This window comes from Chrysoperla carnea, chromosome 3 (genome assembly GCF_905475395.1).
Source record: "Chrysoperla carnea chromosome 3, inChrCarn1.1, whole genome shotgun sequence".
NCBI lineage: Eukaryota > Metazoa > Arthropoda > Insecta > Neuroptera > Chrysopidae > Chrysoperla > Chrysoperla carnea.
This window is the reverse complement of record NC_058339.1, coordinates 49,211,186-49,227,787: the sequence shown is the minus strand read 5'-3', so window position 1 is coordinate 49,227,787 and position 16,602 is coordinate 49,211,186. Positions and strand designations below refer to the sequence as shown.

At 27.4% G+C, this 16,602-nt stretch overlaps 1 protein-coding gene across 4 annotated transcripts in view; it reads left to right on the top strand.

Moving 5' to 3' along the window:
- LOC123296664 (WD repeat-containing protein 47) overlaps positions 1 to 14,666 on the top strand; it is a 167,144-nt gene extending 152,478 nt beyond the window's left edge. For 2 of the 4 annotated variants that reach the window (XM_044878234.1, XM_044878235.1), the window contains 4 exons: positions 10,819 to 11,018; positions 12,967 to 13,444; positions 13,694 to 13,916; positions 14,443 to 14,666. In XM_044878234.1, coding sequence (XP_044734169.1) covers positions 10,819 to 11,018; positions 12,967 to 13,444; positions 13,694 to 13,916; positions 14,443 to 14,588 — 1,047 coding nt within the window. In that variant the 3' untranslated portion in view covers positions 14,589 to 14,666. The remainder of the gene's footprint in view (positions 1 to 10,818; positions 11,019 to 12,966; positions 13,445 to 13,693; positions 13,917 to 14,442) is intronic. The other 2 variants (XM_044878236.1, XM_044878238.1) reach the window with 2 other exon arrangements.
- The last annotated feature ends 1,936 nt before the right edge of the window (positions 14,667 to 16,602 follow it).

The following is a 16,602-nucleotide window of genomic DNA, read 5'->3' as shown; positions in this document are numbered from 1 at the left end:
TAAGGGGTTGAAAGGTATGTGCTTCAAAAACTTAAAAAAATGTCCATCGGTTAAAATTAAAAATTGACCAAATATACAACCAGCTTCAAGGATTATTTTTGTCTATTTTTAACCTTCGAGGGGTGGAAAGGTGGAGAAAGAGGGGATGAATAATCGCATATTTTCAAATAAACCCAAGTGGGGTATCAAATAAAAGAGCATGACGTGTACATTATAAAACTGTAACTCCTACATAAGGGAATATGGAGGAAGGGGTGAAAATGAGGATGTTGCCTAGCAAAGCGGATAGTTCACAGCTAGTAGTGTTATTATTCAAATATTTCAATAAACTTGTAACAATTTTGTTTCTAAACTGTATGAAAAATTAGATACAAATATGATTAAACTCAAAATAAAGTTATAAATTACATTTATTTAAAGAATTTTAAGTTCCTTTTCCGTAACTTAAAGTATTTCCACCGATTTCGTTATCGAGTTTTGATTAGAGTACATGGTTGCCGGTAATTCACAACCTGAAATTTAAAAAAAAAATTGTTAACTTATTTTTGTCCTAATAGTAATTTTATCAGTGGACATAATGTTTAACATAGGAAAATTGGCAGGTTCAAAAATATTAGTTAACAAGTGAGAGGAAAAACGTGAATTAATTAAACATTTCTTCTCTTATCCTTCTTTGTGGGGCATTTTTGCCGTAAAAACATCTTAAGATCTGACAATGGTTTAATGTTATGCACATTATTAACGTAAATAAATTCAATCCAACACTAACTTACATACATCATTACCCTGTTATTGGTGTAATATTTTCATATAAAATATCATATATCTAAATAAGATATGATGATGCATTACGCTTGGTTACCTTTGATAATCATAATTCATAACTCTTATAAACAACAAACACCGTTAATAATAATTATGAATTAATACAAAAATCATTTATATTTTTGTGTATAACTTAAGTGTAACATACTTAATAATTATATAACTAGCATATACTCAAACGTATATAGATTACTGTTATAAAACATATTTATTACGTCTATACAAAGTATGTAAATTAGTTTTTAAAGTGAATTTATTTGAAATAGCTGGCTAATTTAAATTAGGTTACATTTCAATTTCAAAATATGTTGATGATTCCTGTATAGATGAATTGTCGAAATATCCACGATGTTTTTCAGTGTCGAAAATTTACCGATTCTTAATAAATCTCATTTTCACTAAAATATTTAAAACTATGGTGTTTTGTTTTCATAAAAAGTATTATTGTTTGATGAACATGCTTTTAAACAATTTTTAACATCTGTATATTGAGGTTATGTGGAGTTAGTACAACTTTTTTTTTTTATAAATATTTTATATATTATATCAAATATTCATATAAACTAGCACCCTCATATATTATTACAGTTAATCTGTTAGAATATTTTTACAATTTTTGTTTTTTGTTTTAACAGTCAATGAACACACATTTATTAATTCCACAAATTCTCAAAAAACGAACTTAAAATAATAACTAGTATATTCCAAGCTTTCGCTTCGGATAAATTTTTTGCTTTCTGGTTTGCCTAATTGTTTTTGTATGTTCGGAATAAAGTATATAAAGCTGAAAATTGCAGACTATCCTTTTCTAATTACATTTAGTGTAGTGAGGCTCTTCGTTCTAAAAAAAATGATGTTCAAATACGATAAAACTCAAAATACAATTATAATTTTCATTTTTATAAAGAATTTTAAACAGCTTTACCGTGAAAATTGTAAAGCATGTATATATCGGATGAAATAGCAATACATTTTAACGAAATGAAAATAATAGGACTTGATGAGATATAAAATTATAAAGTATCGTGCCAGGCATTTGTCACTAGAATAGAAGTGGCACTAATGTATTTTCTTAATAAAAAATGTTTAAACTTTAATTTGATTATAGTTTAACCAAAAAAAAAGGAAACAATTAAAAAAGGTGTCGGGCCTTAGGGTCAGCATCAGATTTAACGAGGCACTTGTTTATATTTTTCTTTACTCACTTAAAACTAATTTTTAAAATCAGTTTCAAGCGGTTATTCGATTGCTGCAGTTGTACAAAAGAATAAATATAGCAATTTTATTCACCATTTTTGCCCTGGTACCAAATGATTTTTTTAATAGTTACAGTGAGTAGTATCATTTAAAAAATGCTTCATCCGGTAACTCGATATGCCTGATTTTTGCAGCCAGCTCTTGCTCTATATGATACGAACTTAATAATTTTTTTTCGAATTCAGCTTCCATTAAAATGCAGTTTTTTTCCTGACTCGATTATATTATTTTCTTTTTTTAAATAATATAATAAACAAAATGAGGCAAGTCAATATTATTTTAATATAAAAACAGCAGACTTTTTAATGCATACCTAATGAAGATTAAAATAAATATTTAAAAAATTGCAAATAAAAACAGCATTTAGTTTTATCTATATAAATTATTAAAAAATAATAGCCTGTTTTTACTGTGTGCGTTCGTCACTAGAAATCGACTTGAGTTGTTAATAAGATGCTTTATTATTTTCTTAGTAATATTTCACTGATTTTGAAATTAGAGAAGTTTTACCTGTCTAGATTTAGATTACAAACTAGTTGAAAAATAATTTTCAACAAGTCGGTTTTCGAGCTTATTTATTTGTAAATTTCATTCAATTCATTTTGATTTGCAAACTAGTGTCAAATTATTTTGCTACCAAAAGTTTCATGTGAAAATGCTCCATGCGAAAATTCGCGAAAATTTCAGTAATCTGATTGCGAAAATGTAATGTATATTTATGTTATTATATACTTCAAAGAAACAGTTTTAATTTATTAAATTTTTATTTACTAGGGCTAACTCGGAAGCCTATTTGTTTTTATAATTTACGCCTTTGTATTGTAATTAACATCAATAATAATTAATCGAAATATTTTGACGTTTAAAATTTGTATACAAAACTTTTTGTAAACAAGCATAAATAATAAAGAAAATTATATAATATTGATAAACAAAACAATATTCGTTGAGTTGAAAAAATTATACATTGTATCTAGAGCATGTATAGTCCAGTTGGTTAAAAGTGCTTGGCCTGAATCCAAGAGACCGTCCGACTCCTGGTACGTGTGTATTTTTTTCCGATTCTCTTTAAATAAACAATTTTAACTTATTATATAAGGGGCAAACTTTATTTTACTTTTTTTTATTTTACAAGAGGAAGATTAAGGACACAGGACAAAATTTATTTTACATTTTTTTTAAATCTATTTATTCATTCATTTTAATAATTATTCATAGCTATCTTTACTATCAATACAACTACCACCAATAATTACAATTTTTTAAACTAAAAGCTATTTTGGATTCCAAGGCAGATAATAACAGATCGTTAAAGGTAGTGGGCGTAAGAAAAAACTTCTTTCCTCCTAAAACCTAAAGAGTTGAAATTCAAGTACGAAATCACGGGCATCAGCCACTACATAGATAGATATAGATAGCATATAATATACTTTATAAATATTTTATAATTATTTAAAATAAAAACAATAACGTTGCTTTATTATTACTAATTACTATAATTATAACTAACTAATAATAATAATGAATAATGCTTTCTTTATTCCACCATTGTGTTACAAAGATAGACGTATACAATATTGCAAGCTAACAGAAGTGAAATATTTTATATTTATTAATACATTTTAATAGTTTTCTATGTAACTATTGTTTTAGATATTAGTATTCAAATACACGTATTAGCGAATTTCCTCTTCAACGAAAATCTGCTATTGGTTCATTGATTACTTAGAAAATAGTGAAAATTACGTTCTTTATAACTTGTCTGTAGTAATATTTAGCGGATAGCCCATATTTAATGTCCACTCGGAATTATAGCGTATGTTGCAATTTGCTTGTAAATTCTCTAGAGCCCACATTTATTGCCCACTCGTAATCGGTGCGTATAAAAGAAGTGCATCGAGAATTTCTTGTTCTTTAAATCGGTAATACAAGTATTTATTTGAATTCAAATTGTTTTCGAGATATTTGCAATCAAAGTTTTTCTGTTTTGAAAAAGCCCAAAATTTTCATGTTGGACTCACGTTATAGATGTAAACTTTGCTTTATTGAATTCTATGAAATTCTATTATTTCCTTGTATGCAAAAAGTCAGAGGTGAAAACCCAAGATTATTTTACTCTTAGTGACAATTGAAAAAATTTGCTTAGTTTTCGCAGCTCCTGCGTGATTCATTTTTAGAGATGTTTGATATGATGGGTAAGAACTGTTTGTTCACTTGAGAACATCTATAATTAAATTCATTTATTTCAATATTTTTTATTACCTTTTTTTTCATCTATAACCTATGTTTGTGTATTATATAGGTGAGTTATTATAGGTTTCATCATTTTGTAATTATTGTTATTTAAAAGTTACAGAAGTGATACAGTATTTCTACAATCAATTTTGTTTTTTTTTAATGAATAAATTTATGTAAAAGTAGTTCAAAAGGTCGCTTCTATTTTCATGAAAGAAAGAATTTCGTAATTAGGGGCTCACACGAAATAGTAGGTACGTTAGTCAATCTCGTTTCCATTCAAAAATATGTTTGAGACGGGAATGTGTAATTGAAAGAAACCTGATGAGCCAAGTATTAATATAAATTAAAATTTTGCTATTGTCTATACATTTTCTCCGAGGCAATACGAGACGAAACCAAAACGATATTAGATGAACGAGAATAAGATGATACAGCAAATTATCGAGAGTTTCTGATATCAATAAGACATTTTCGTCTCGTACACAGCACTTTCTTAATAATATTAATAGTATTAAATTTTAATAACTCTAGCCTCACGGAAAAGTACAAAAATTAAAAATTTCCTGATTTTCTTCTGATTAGATTTTAAGCTACCAAGACTTAAAACAACTAACAATTATTGACAATTCTATTTATCCGCCTTTTTGACGATGAATATAGTTATGTGGCTCGGGTATCGATTTTATAGAAAAGATTGTTTTTTTTTTGTTTGGCGTATGTGTTAAAAATATTTTTGATACTCTCTATTTTTCAATACTTGCAAAGTTCCTGTAATTTTGTTAATGTTGTGTAATCAATAACTTTCTTGTAACACGTACGATACACAAAAACTTCAAAAAACTCGAGTGAAATAAATTTGATACTTCGAGCCACGGTTAATACATTTTCATTCTTAACAAATTTAACTTTAATAATAATCTGAAGGAGACGACTAGAAGAATCGTGGAAATTTCGTTCCATTGTGGGCTCACAATCTAAGATAATTACTTGTAAACCTTGAATGATAAAGCTAAAACCAATGTATTAAAAAGGTGGAAGCGCCAAGCCACTTAAATGTTATATGTATTAGTATTCTAGTATACCGTTAATTTCCTTGCACCTCCACCATTAAGTAATGATGTTTTTAATTCTCATAAAAAATTTTCAAAGAAATGAAATATTTTTAATTTTAAAACTATTTAATTCATCTAATTGACTTTTATTAAGGTTTGAATATTTATGTTAGGGGGTGTCAAATTTCTAAGAGAATACCCTACCCAGGCCAGCCAGCTTCATAAAGTAGTTTTTTTTTTTTTAATATTTGAACAATTTTATTGTTATAATGGACATTGAATTGAATGAGTGAATTCCTTGATGGACTGACTACTGTGCATAAATTATAATCAATTTAAAATGCTTTCTAAAAAATTGTATTAAAATAATGGGTAGAGATTAATAAATAATAACAGTATGAAATTAGGAAATTATCTATTCAACAATATATTTAATAAAAAAAAATGTGTAAAAATCATCAGTTAATTATAGTAATAATAACATGAATAATAATAACATATTGAGAATATTTTAAAATCTATTCATTTTGTTTAAAAAAATTATTTTATAGAAATTTAAATAAATACCTATGGAGAAATAGGTAAATAATATATATTTACGACGTGATATAGATAGATATCCATCGCATTGGCAACATGATTATGTAAATAAACGTAATATTTTATAACTATTAGCTTTGTTCAAGCTCCCATGGTAGTAACCAAAACGTCATCAAATTTTTCAAAATAAAATGAAAAAATGTATGTCGACATACAAAAGATATTATCTATTGTAAACATACCTTAAGGTGTTTCGATACCAAAACGAAAGTGTTACCAAAAAATTGAAATTTTTTCAATTAATGAGTATATTTAATACACCTTCTGTATTGAAATTTATACAGTCGATTCTGTGTATGGTTTACGAGAAATAAATATTAAAAACAGTTCTTTTTACATGATGGTATATGAAGAAGTCGATAAATGTTGGTTTTTAGTCAATAAGTGCTTTTAGAAATATTTTACTATTTACATATAAAAGCTATTATCAATATTCCTCAAGTTTTAAGCTTTAAAATCATACCAAAATTAAGAACTGTGCATAAAAATGAAAAACTTTTTTTTTGGTAAAAACACTGACTTTGATATTTAATTTCTCCTAAACGGTACAGAGAATCGATATGAATTTTTCACAAAAGACGTATAAAAGGATGATTAATTGATAAATAAAATTTTGTTTGGATCATTTTCATTTTTTTTGGTATCAAAACCTCTTAAAATATTCTCCAAGTATTTTTATCAATATATATATATATATTTTTATTTTTATCGATCTATATATACTTTCAGTTTTCAAACAATATCAGACTAAAATGTGACCGTGCGATAAATGTTACAGAAGATTATGGTCGAAAGTATCTATTTTAATTTGACAAAGTTCGATCAGAAAGCTCATACGGGAACACTTGCCTACGTATTTTCAAGAGAAATCAGTAAGATTTTAATTTTTAGAATTTTTGTACGCTTCCAAACTTCATAAAAAACTAGGGTATTAAATTTCTCATATATACAACCCTCGTTATAAAGAAATAGGCGTAATAATAAAAATTGAAAATTGGATTCTAGAACTAAAAATTGCTAAGCTTTCGAATGAACCATTGAAGATAGTTAAAAATTCGATCAGTTTTCGCTGAGGTACAAAAATTAATTTAGCATTTATTCTATTAAACTTGGATATTCCATTGAACGCGGAAATATAAGATCTATATCTTTTGATTATAATATTAATATGAATTTTCACCTGATTATTCATTTAACGAATACCTTTGTTGTCTACTTTTAAATGAATGAAATAATGTATGTTTTAAATGAATGAAATAATGTGCTATGAATATTAAATTTAAATTAATTAGCGATCGATTATTTATTTTTAACAATTTCATCAAATCATTTTTTCCGAACATTCTGTACTTTGTAATTAATAATTAAGTTAATAATATAATACGATTATAGTCGATAATAATACGATTGTATTTTACATAAATGATTTGTAAAATATATTCTACCTAATCTGTCATACATTTCAATTGAGATAATCACATAGGTACGTCATGCTCTGTAAATAAAATTATAAAATTATTGAATCAAAAATTTATATGAAATTAATAATTATTTATAATTTCTGTAATAAATCAAAAAAAAAGAAGAAGTGAGCAGCAAGTCAAGACGTTCCAAAATAAACATTATATACTTTCTACATTTAATTAACAGCAGTATTTAATTTAGTCACTGATATTTATTTATATTCAATTAAGTAGTCTAATTTAATTTAATTAATCATTAAAAAATAATTTTTATGTCAAATATAATATAAATATCACTTCCGGTATTCTGATTGATGTAGTAGAATGATTGATGGGGTAGAGTGCAAAAATTTGTGAAATTAAAATAAGTTAAGGTAGTGCAATTTTCAAATTGATTGAAATATTTACGAGCGTTGCCTTGCTACAATATTGTCAAAAAATTTTGGATTGTATGTGCGTTAAGAGTAAACAAGAATTGTTGTGAAATGAGGTATAATTTTTGTCTAAAACTATACCACACAACTGCTCCACACAAGTTTAAAGTAATACTTTTAAAATATTTGCATACTTTTTTCATACCATCGTACTTGTAAATAGTTTGTAAATAAAAACTAGTTGAATTTCTCACATTCGCTAATACGAAAGTTAATGGGAATATTTGTTTCCGTTACTCTCGAATACGAATATCAATATCATTGTCATTTGATGATAAAATAAGTATTTGTCGCGAAATGTTGAAAATTACTCCAAAAGAAAGGCTTTTCATACGGCATTTCAGGTGATATCTAACAAACTTATCACACATTCGTTAAGTGAATCCGATTTTTATATATTTTGGTTCAAAATTACGAGAAAATTTTATTTGCCTCTGATTTGGATAACAATTGAAGAATCGAAATATTTTGGCCCAAAAAATGCAAAAATCTGTTTTACTGGACGATTGGGTGAATAGTTTCTGAGATGTTGCTTAAAAACGTGTAGAAGGGGCAAAAGCACGGAGTATACTTCAGAAACTTGCCGTTCTACCGCAAAATGAACCAGATTTTCGAATCAACTAAAAATTATACAAATAATTATTATAATTTCTCAAAAATTGTTCAGAAAAAATTCACATTATTCCCTCTCAAAATTATTCTGGATCCACGCTTGTCAGAACTAGATTTTAAAACTGCAAATAACTGAATGATTGATTCGCTATAAGAAAGCAATTGAACAGTATTGATAAAACCCGTCAGTATAGAATTTATTATCATAAATTATCTAAACTGGAGAAATCTATCAAATAATTTTTATTTTCAATTATATTCTATCTGTCACTTATTAATGTAGCATTATGAATTTTATGTATTTCTATGACTTTAATTTTATTTTTTCTATTTAAAAATTATAATTTCTTTTATTTAAAAAAAGTAAGGAAACCAGTTTGTTTCAGATAAATTTAATTAGAATATATATAATTAATTATATACAATTTTAATCAAAATTAGAATGTGTTGGCTGTTTAGTATAATTTTACTTAAAATTTATTTAAATATTTTTTACTTTCTCATTGTTGTAGTACAGGTATCTGGATTATGTGTTCAGAAATTAAACTTTGAACTCATATACAGTGAAAGGATTTGATCACCTTTAACTAATAAACCTTTGTCTTTTAAAACCGGTCAAAAAATCGCAAAAACATCTGTTTAAAATTTTTAACCAAGTTTTTTAATGGTAAAACTTCAACACTTATTTCAACTCTTTAAATTGCAACTTCAAAATTTTGCGAAATAATCGATTTACTCCCAGTGAAAGTCTCCTTTTTATAACCTAGTGGTAAAACTGTTTTCATCCAATTAATGTACAGTTATTTTATCACATAATTAACTACCTTACTTCTCAAGACTTTTACGTAACTTAATCAATTTTGATGAAATTGTTATTTACTTACAGTTCTGAATCGTATTTTTATATCGCATTGAATCGACTTCTTTATTTATAGTCGAGTCCTCATTAATTAGCATATAATAGATGCGATATTATTACAAACCGATGTTATCAATGTTATCAAACTTCTGTTCTTTTTACAAAACTATTTATTGTATACGTTTTTGAAATAAGTTTTTTCGTAATATACAGTATGGGAACTAAATCGTTTAAAATATACAAATTTAAATAAATTTATAATTACAAAAGAGTTACGATTTTAATTTTTGTTTTAAGCACCGCAACTTTCCTAATTAGATATTTGTGAAGAACAACAATACTAGATAAGAGTTCATGATGTGGATTTTGTGGTCCTATGTACGCTCAGTAAATTCTTTCATCATATCATAAAAGTTTAATTTTTTACACTTGACGCCCCATAAGATATACAAAATTGAGACACTTTTTAGTCTACTTGGATGATGGGTTAATATATGTATTTCCGAAAAAATGCTTGTTGCTTTTTGACACCCAACGAATCAATAATCGACTACCCAGAAGAAAATTCCTTCTTGCTGAAAATTAGCAATACTTTTCAAGCTCCCTTTATGATTTTGGTCGACATCTCAGCAACTATGTTCACTCGTCAAATAGACCAGATTTTTACATTATTTGGGACATCTTAAAAATTATTTTTATCTAAAACGGAGACAACAAAATTTTCCAATTTCCAAAATCAGCTAAATTAAACGATTACGTGATTAGTTATTAAGATATCGCCTATAACTCTTTACGAAAATCTTTAATTTCGGAGCCATTTTGGAAATAATTCGAAAAATATTCATCTTATCATTAGATGAGCAGAATTTATTTGTTTTTTTAAGTTCCTCTAAAATATTACATAAGTTTTAATTACCCTAAATAATCATAAAATTGACTATTCTAATCATTTATCCAAAGTAACGAAAAGAGCCATTCTGGACGTAATACTGATTGACTTTGAATCAAGAAATAAACGACAAATTTATTGAAGAAATCGCTCCGGGATATTTAACCGTATTAAATATTATGACTAAGGGTTGCATGAATTTATTTGCGAATTACTTAAATAGTTGATTGCCCTTCTCTGAATCCGCGCTTGATATATTTTGTCTTATTGGAAATTATATACATATGAAAATCACGTATACTATTTTATTTAATAAATATATCACAATATTGTAATACTTTTAAATCGAATGTATCTTTCAGTATTATCTAGATCATTTTATAAGAAACTATACCATACCAGAAGTTTGTAAACAAAACATATGTTGCAAAACTTGAATGTTACAGATATTTTTCTGTTTTTTATTTTAAATATATAAAAGTATGGATGACTTTATGGTCTATTTAACATTTTTTATCATTTAAATTTTTTTAATAATTATTATTTTTCATATCAATTAATACTTATAATCTTTTTTGTTTGTTTGCAGACACCGCCACAGAAAGGCGTACCTGAAAATGATATTGAAACAAACGGTGGATCTAGACCACGATTTATACCAGTCACATCATTGGAAGATGTTCAAGCTGTTAGGTGTGCCGAATTTCATCCTGGTGGTCAATTATATGCTGTTGGTTCAAACTCAAAAACGTTACGAATTTGTGCGTATCCAAAACTTAGTGATATTAGGTAAGTAATTTAAATCGAGTATTAATAATTGTTTTCTACGGTACCTAATTACCACAATTAAAGCGCCTTTTACTCGAAAATAAATACAAATTTAACTTGTAACACCTTCAATCAGTTGTAAAAGAAATTGTCAGGCGAAAACTCAAAAAAAAACTAAAATCAGTCTACGTAAAAGTCTATATTGATAATTAAAAATTTTTCTGTAGATTCGTGGATTGCTTAGCCTAGAATTACTATTTTCAATTCAATACTTTTCTCTTAAATTGCCTTTTCAATTTAAAAGGTCCTAATTCCAAACGTTTTTCAAATGTTTTATTAGCGTTTTTAAATCTGTCTAACAAGTGAAATTTACAAAATTTAAGAAACCCCCCGACAAATTTTTCGGGTACGGAATCCTAAACTCGCACTTGAGACATATCTAAGAACACCCTCCATTAAATTATCTTTTTCCTTAGAGCCTTCTCCAAACTGAACCGATTTTGACAATCATCGCCTATTTTTTAGTTGTTTTGGGTAGAGAACCCTAAACGCGCACGTGAAACATAGCTAAGAAGACTCTCCATTAAATTACCTTTCAAACGAAAAAAAAATCAAAATCGCTTCACTCATTTAGGCGCTATGATGCCACAGACAGACAGACACACACACACATAGCGGTCAAATTTATAACACCTCTTTTTCGGGAGTTAAAACCTTTTATGACAATAGTAAGTTCAGTGATTATTTATATTGAAATGGTTCTTACTCCAGTTTGAAATCGTTTTGGATGGTACATGAAAAATTGACCTTATTATTTTAACGTCAATGTGACCAATTAAAATACGATCAGATTTATAGTTTTCAAAGTAGCAGCCCCGTAGAACAAAACTTCGAGTTAAGCAAATATCTATCTTCAAATCCAATTGTCGAGAATTCAAATGGACGTGATTTTCGTAATTTTTGTTATTCTTCAATAATAACAAAAATTATTCATTGAATTTTAAATTGAGTTATACGAAGTTTATATCTCGAAAATCAATCGGAATCGATTTTTAGTCAACAGTTTTAAATTAACATAAACAAAAATTTTCATGAAAATAAGAGGAACAAAGCGTTAATTGGAATTCCAGTTGCCTGATAACATTATTGGGCGAAAAATGGCGTTCGGCCTTAATCCGCCTCTATAAATAATTCCATTATTCAGGGCAAAGAGTATAAGATAGAGGAGAAGGCTCTCATTATTGGCAATGTTAAAAAAGAGTACACGAGTTTTAACGCCTCTAGTGATTGTGTATAGTCATAAAAATGTAACCCCGCGGGACAACCCATTAAATTAAGTTTAAATTTGAAAGTAGTAATGTGTCAAAACTTATTGATAACGAAAAATTGAAATTTATAAAGTTTATTCATTTAATACCAAAGAAAAATTAAATTTTTATCTAAATATAGATTTAAACTGTCATAACAGTACTTTAGTATTTGTAAACAAATACCAAGTGGCATTCGTGTCTGTATACACGACCTTCTCCTCTATCTTATACTCTCGTATATAGGCAAGTGCAGCTTCTTTTTTCATAGTAATTAATAATTCCTGGGAAATTCTTGATTACACGGAGTTTAATTATAAAGCTTTGATTTTACCTGCCAAAATAGTATTCCATCTGTAGTTGATATAAGCTAATCACTGCACGTCGAATCAATGCATTAAAATTTTAGCCCATTGATACCTTAATATCCTTCGAGATGGCGTTAAAATTATTGTTATTTAGAAACGATGAAAAAGACTGTGAAAATTTATTTTATGTGAAACTTAAAAATTTACACATTACAAATGTAATGAAACCATTTGGATAACATTTTGTTATAACAAAAACAAAATTTCATCCAAATGATTAGAACCGTTTTCGAGAACCCGAATATATATTTATTTATCAACTTTTATTATTATTATTTTTTTTTTTTTTTGTAGAAATGATCATCAAACATATCAACCAACTGTACTTTTCAAAAGAACGAAACATCATAAAGGCTCTATATATTGTTTAGCGTGGTCACCAATGGGCGATTTATTGGCAACAGGTTCAAATGACAAAACAGTGAAATTAATGCGTTTTAATTCGGATACATCGAATTTGGAAGGACAAGAAGTTGAGTTAACAATGCACGATGGCACAATACGTGATTTATGTTTTATAGAAGACTCATCAAATAAATCAAGTTTATTGATAAGTGGCGGTGCGGGAGATTGTAAAATATATGTAACAGACTGCGAAACAGGTACACCCTTTCAAGCATTATCTGGACATTCTGGTCATGTGTTATCGTTGTACAATTGGGGTGGAGCTATTTTTGTTAGTGGCAGTCAAGATAAATCAGTACGATTTTGGGATTTAAGGACAAGAGGATGTGTTAATGTTTTTACACCAGCAACAGTTCCCGGTAGTCGGGTAAGTTTCATATTAATAACCATTGAAAATTGAAACTGAAATATTCTCAAAATGAATACAAATATTTGTTTTCATGTTGGCCACTCAAAAATGACGACTTCTTGTGATTAACAACTAACTTACTATTAACAACAAGTTGTCATCCCTGACATCTGTTGTCAAATTGAAAAAAATATAATAGTGCATTTTGATAGATATAATTGCAATAAAAACTTATTATTAATAATTTTGTTTATTTCTAATTTTTAGCAAGGTTCCGGTGTCGCCTCATTATGTGTAGAATCATCAGGGCGTTTATTAGTGTCAGGACATGAAGACGGATGTTGTGCTTTGTATGATATTCGTGGCAATAGACCAGTGCAATGTTTTAAACCTCATGCAGCTGATGTAAGATCTACGCGGTTTTCACCTTCGGCATACTATTTATTAACTGCCGGATATGACAACAAACTTGTGTTAACTGATTTGCAAGGTAATAAACAATTTTTCAGTTAGTTTTATTAAAAATGTGCCTAGAGAAGTATTAAGGGCACACAGTGTTCCTAATTTTTTATAGCACTTTTGGTATAAAAATGCATTTAACGAATGGAGTGGTAATTTCTGAGATATTGCCTAAAATCGTAGACAACCCGATGCAATTTCCTTTGTCGTTCAGTCAGAAAATGGATCAGATTATCGAATACTGTTCAAGTTAATAAAACCCAATTCCAGTTTAAATTACTGAAAGGATTCTCACCTTCTGAAAAAATTTCCTGGTTGTACGCTTAAAAGTGAAAAGAGGAATACAATTTCGAATATGATACATAACGCAAACACTATTATGTATTATTCGTTATTAATTTCGAAATTTCCTACTCTTTACTCTCTTGGCATTATCTAAATTATTGATTTATAAATTTTCGCTAATTTTTCTCATTATTTCTCTCTACTTTAAATTTGATGATATTATCCCTGTTTAATTTTCGTATTTAATTTCAATACAAACTTTTATTTTACAGGTGATTTAACAATGGCATTACCCAGTGTTGTCGTCGCACAACATCAAGACAAAGTGATATCAGGCCGTTGGCATCCATCAGAATTTTCATTTATTTCAACCAGCGCAGACAAAACTGCAACTTTATGGGCGTTGCCGCCATTTTAAACGTATATTTTTGTATATTATTGGTCTATATTTATATAATGATATAATATTTAACAAATATTTAGAATTAACATGACAAAATAAAAACAAATTATTATTTAATTAATTTTTAAAACAAAATGCTTTGTTAATTCTGTTTGTTTTTGAAACATTCATTATTATTATGTTCAAATAAATCTGGCTGGAGCAAATAATTAAGCTATTTAAATATTATTTAGAAAAACGTTTCAAAATATTTGTTATTACTTCTTCAGTTTCTACAATGGCAAGAAATGAGTGGAAAAAAAAACAGATAGAAAAATGTGTGGCAGAACAGTTTAAACATTGTTTATTTTGAAGAAAAAATAATTAATATTCCGAAACATTTTTCTGAGTAATAGTTAAATAGTTTATTATCTGTTCCAATCAGCCTTATTTGAACATAATTTAAAAATATGGAACTGACACAAGGAAATATTCATTATTATTATTTCATTAATTTTAATTTTTTACAATGTTCGCGTGAATATATTTATTTATATTCGAAACAATAATTTTTTGAATATAAAATTATTGTGCAGGCAATGTGTATTTTATTTAACAAAATTCATGTTGTATTAAAAATTTTGTACATAATTATTTTTTGTTTTATTGTAAACACTCAAAATTTGTAAAATTAATATTTATACTTTTACCAAATTTTATCTGTATTCAATTTTTAAATGTGTACTAAAAATGTCGCACATATAAATATTTGAACTAGTCGAATGAAAATTATGGAAGAATCTCAAAGAAACAATGGCTTAGCCTTATAAAACTAATTAAAACACGATATTGTTCGAAATTCGAATAAATATTGTGAATATAGTTTCAGATAAAATCAATTTTCCCTGCTAAATAACAAGAAAATGGTTCAGAAAACATTGTGCTTCATTATGTAAAACTAAATAATACTTTTGCATTAAAATAAAACAATGAAGTCTTGAATTGTAAATAAATTATAGCTTAAAGAGACAAACTAACTTCAGATTTGTTAAGAGCACACTCGAATTAAGAAGAAACAAGTTTTGTTATGAATACAGCAAGAATTGTAAAAATATGTCGTCTTTAAGAGCTCCGCACTAACCTTGCTGGAATTGGTTCTCGCTTAATTGATTCATAGCAGGATTTTTTAGATCTTGGCATCCTGATTAAAGGTATCAACGAACACGATGATCAAAATGCAAATCATTTTTACTTATATGCGTTGAAATACCAATTTCAATATGAATAGTGTGAGGATATTTATAATTTGATCAACAGCAAAACAAACTATAATCTCTAATACATCTAACTAACGCTTATAACCAAAATACATGGTAAGTAACGTTTATAAGCTTAAAAATTTTATTAAATTAAACTGCCTTAACCTTTTTTTATAATCTCAAACATGTGTTGCCATTTTACTTCACCCTAATGACTTTTAAGACATCCCCTGTATATACACGCATTTAAAAACAATGTCAATCAAGATAGAGTCGCTATTTGCCACGAATGTATAATTTTATATAAATTGTTGACCAAATATTTATACTGTTACAAATTACATGATTGTTATTTGAAAAAAATAAAACTACTAAATCCCGACCAAATCATTTTTATATTTTACTAACGAAAATGTATTTGATATACTAAGCAAAATTTGAAATCTGAATTGATTAAACATCTTTTAAAATTATTTGATATCGACTTTGTATTATTCTTTGTGGATAAAGTCAAAATAAGACTGACTGATACCAGTGGCGATCCTAGGGCGGTGCGAGTGATACCTAGCACCAGGTACCGCCTTAAAGAAGCGCCGAAATCGCAACGAATTTTCCAATTTCAAAAGTTTATTGGTATTTAGCAAATTTTTCGAATTTTTCAGTAATAATTTAAGGCCCAATGTATCTAGACACCAAGCCGCTAGTGACACTAAAATTGGGCCTCATAATGAAATCTCGCACCTTTAAAATTGCTTGGATCGTCCCTGGCAGGATACATAATTGAATGTATC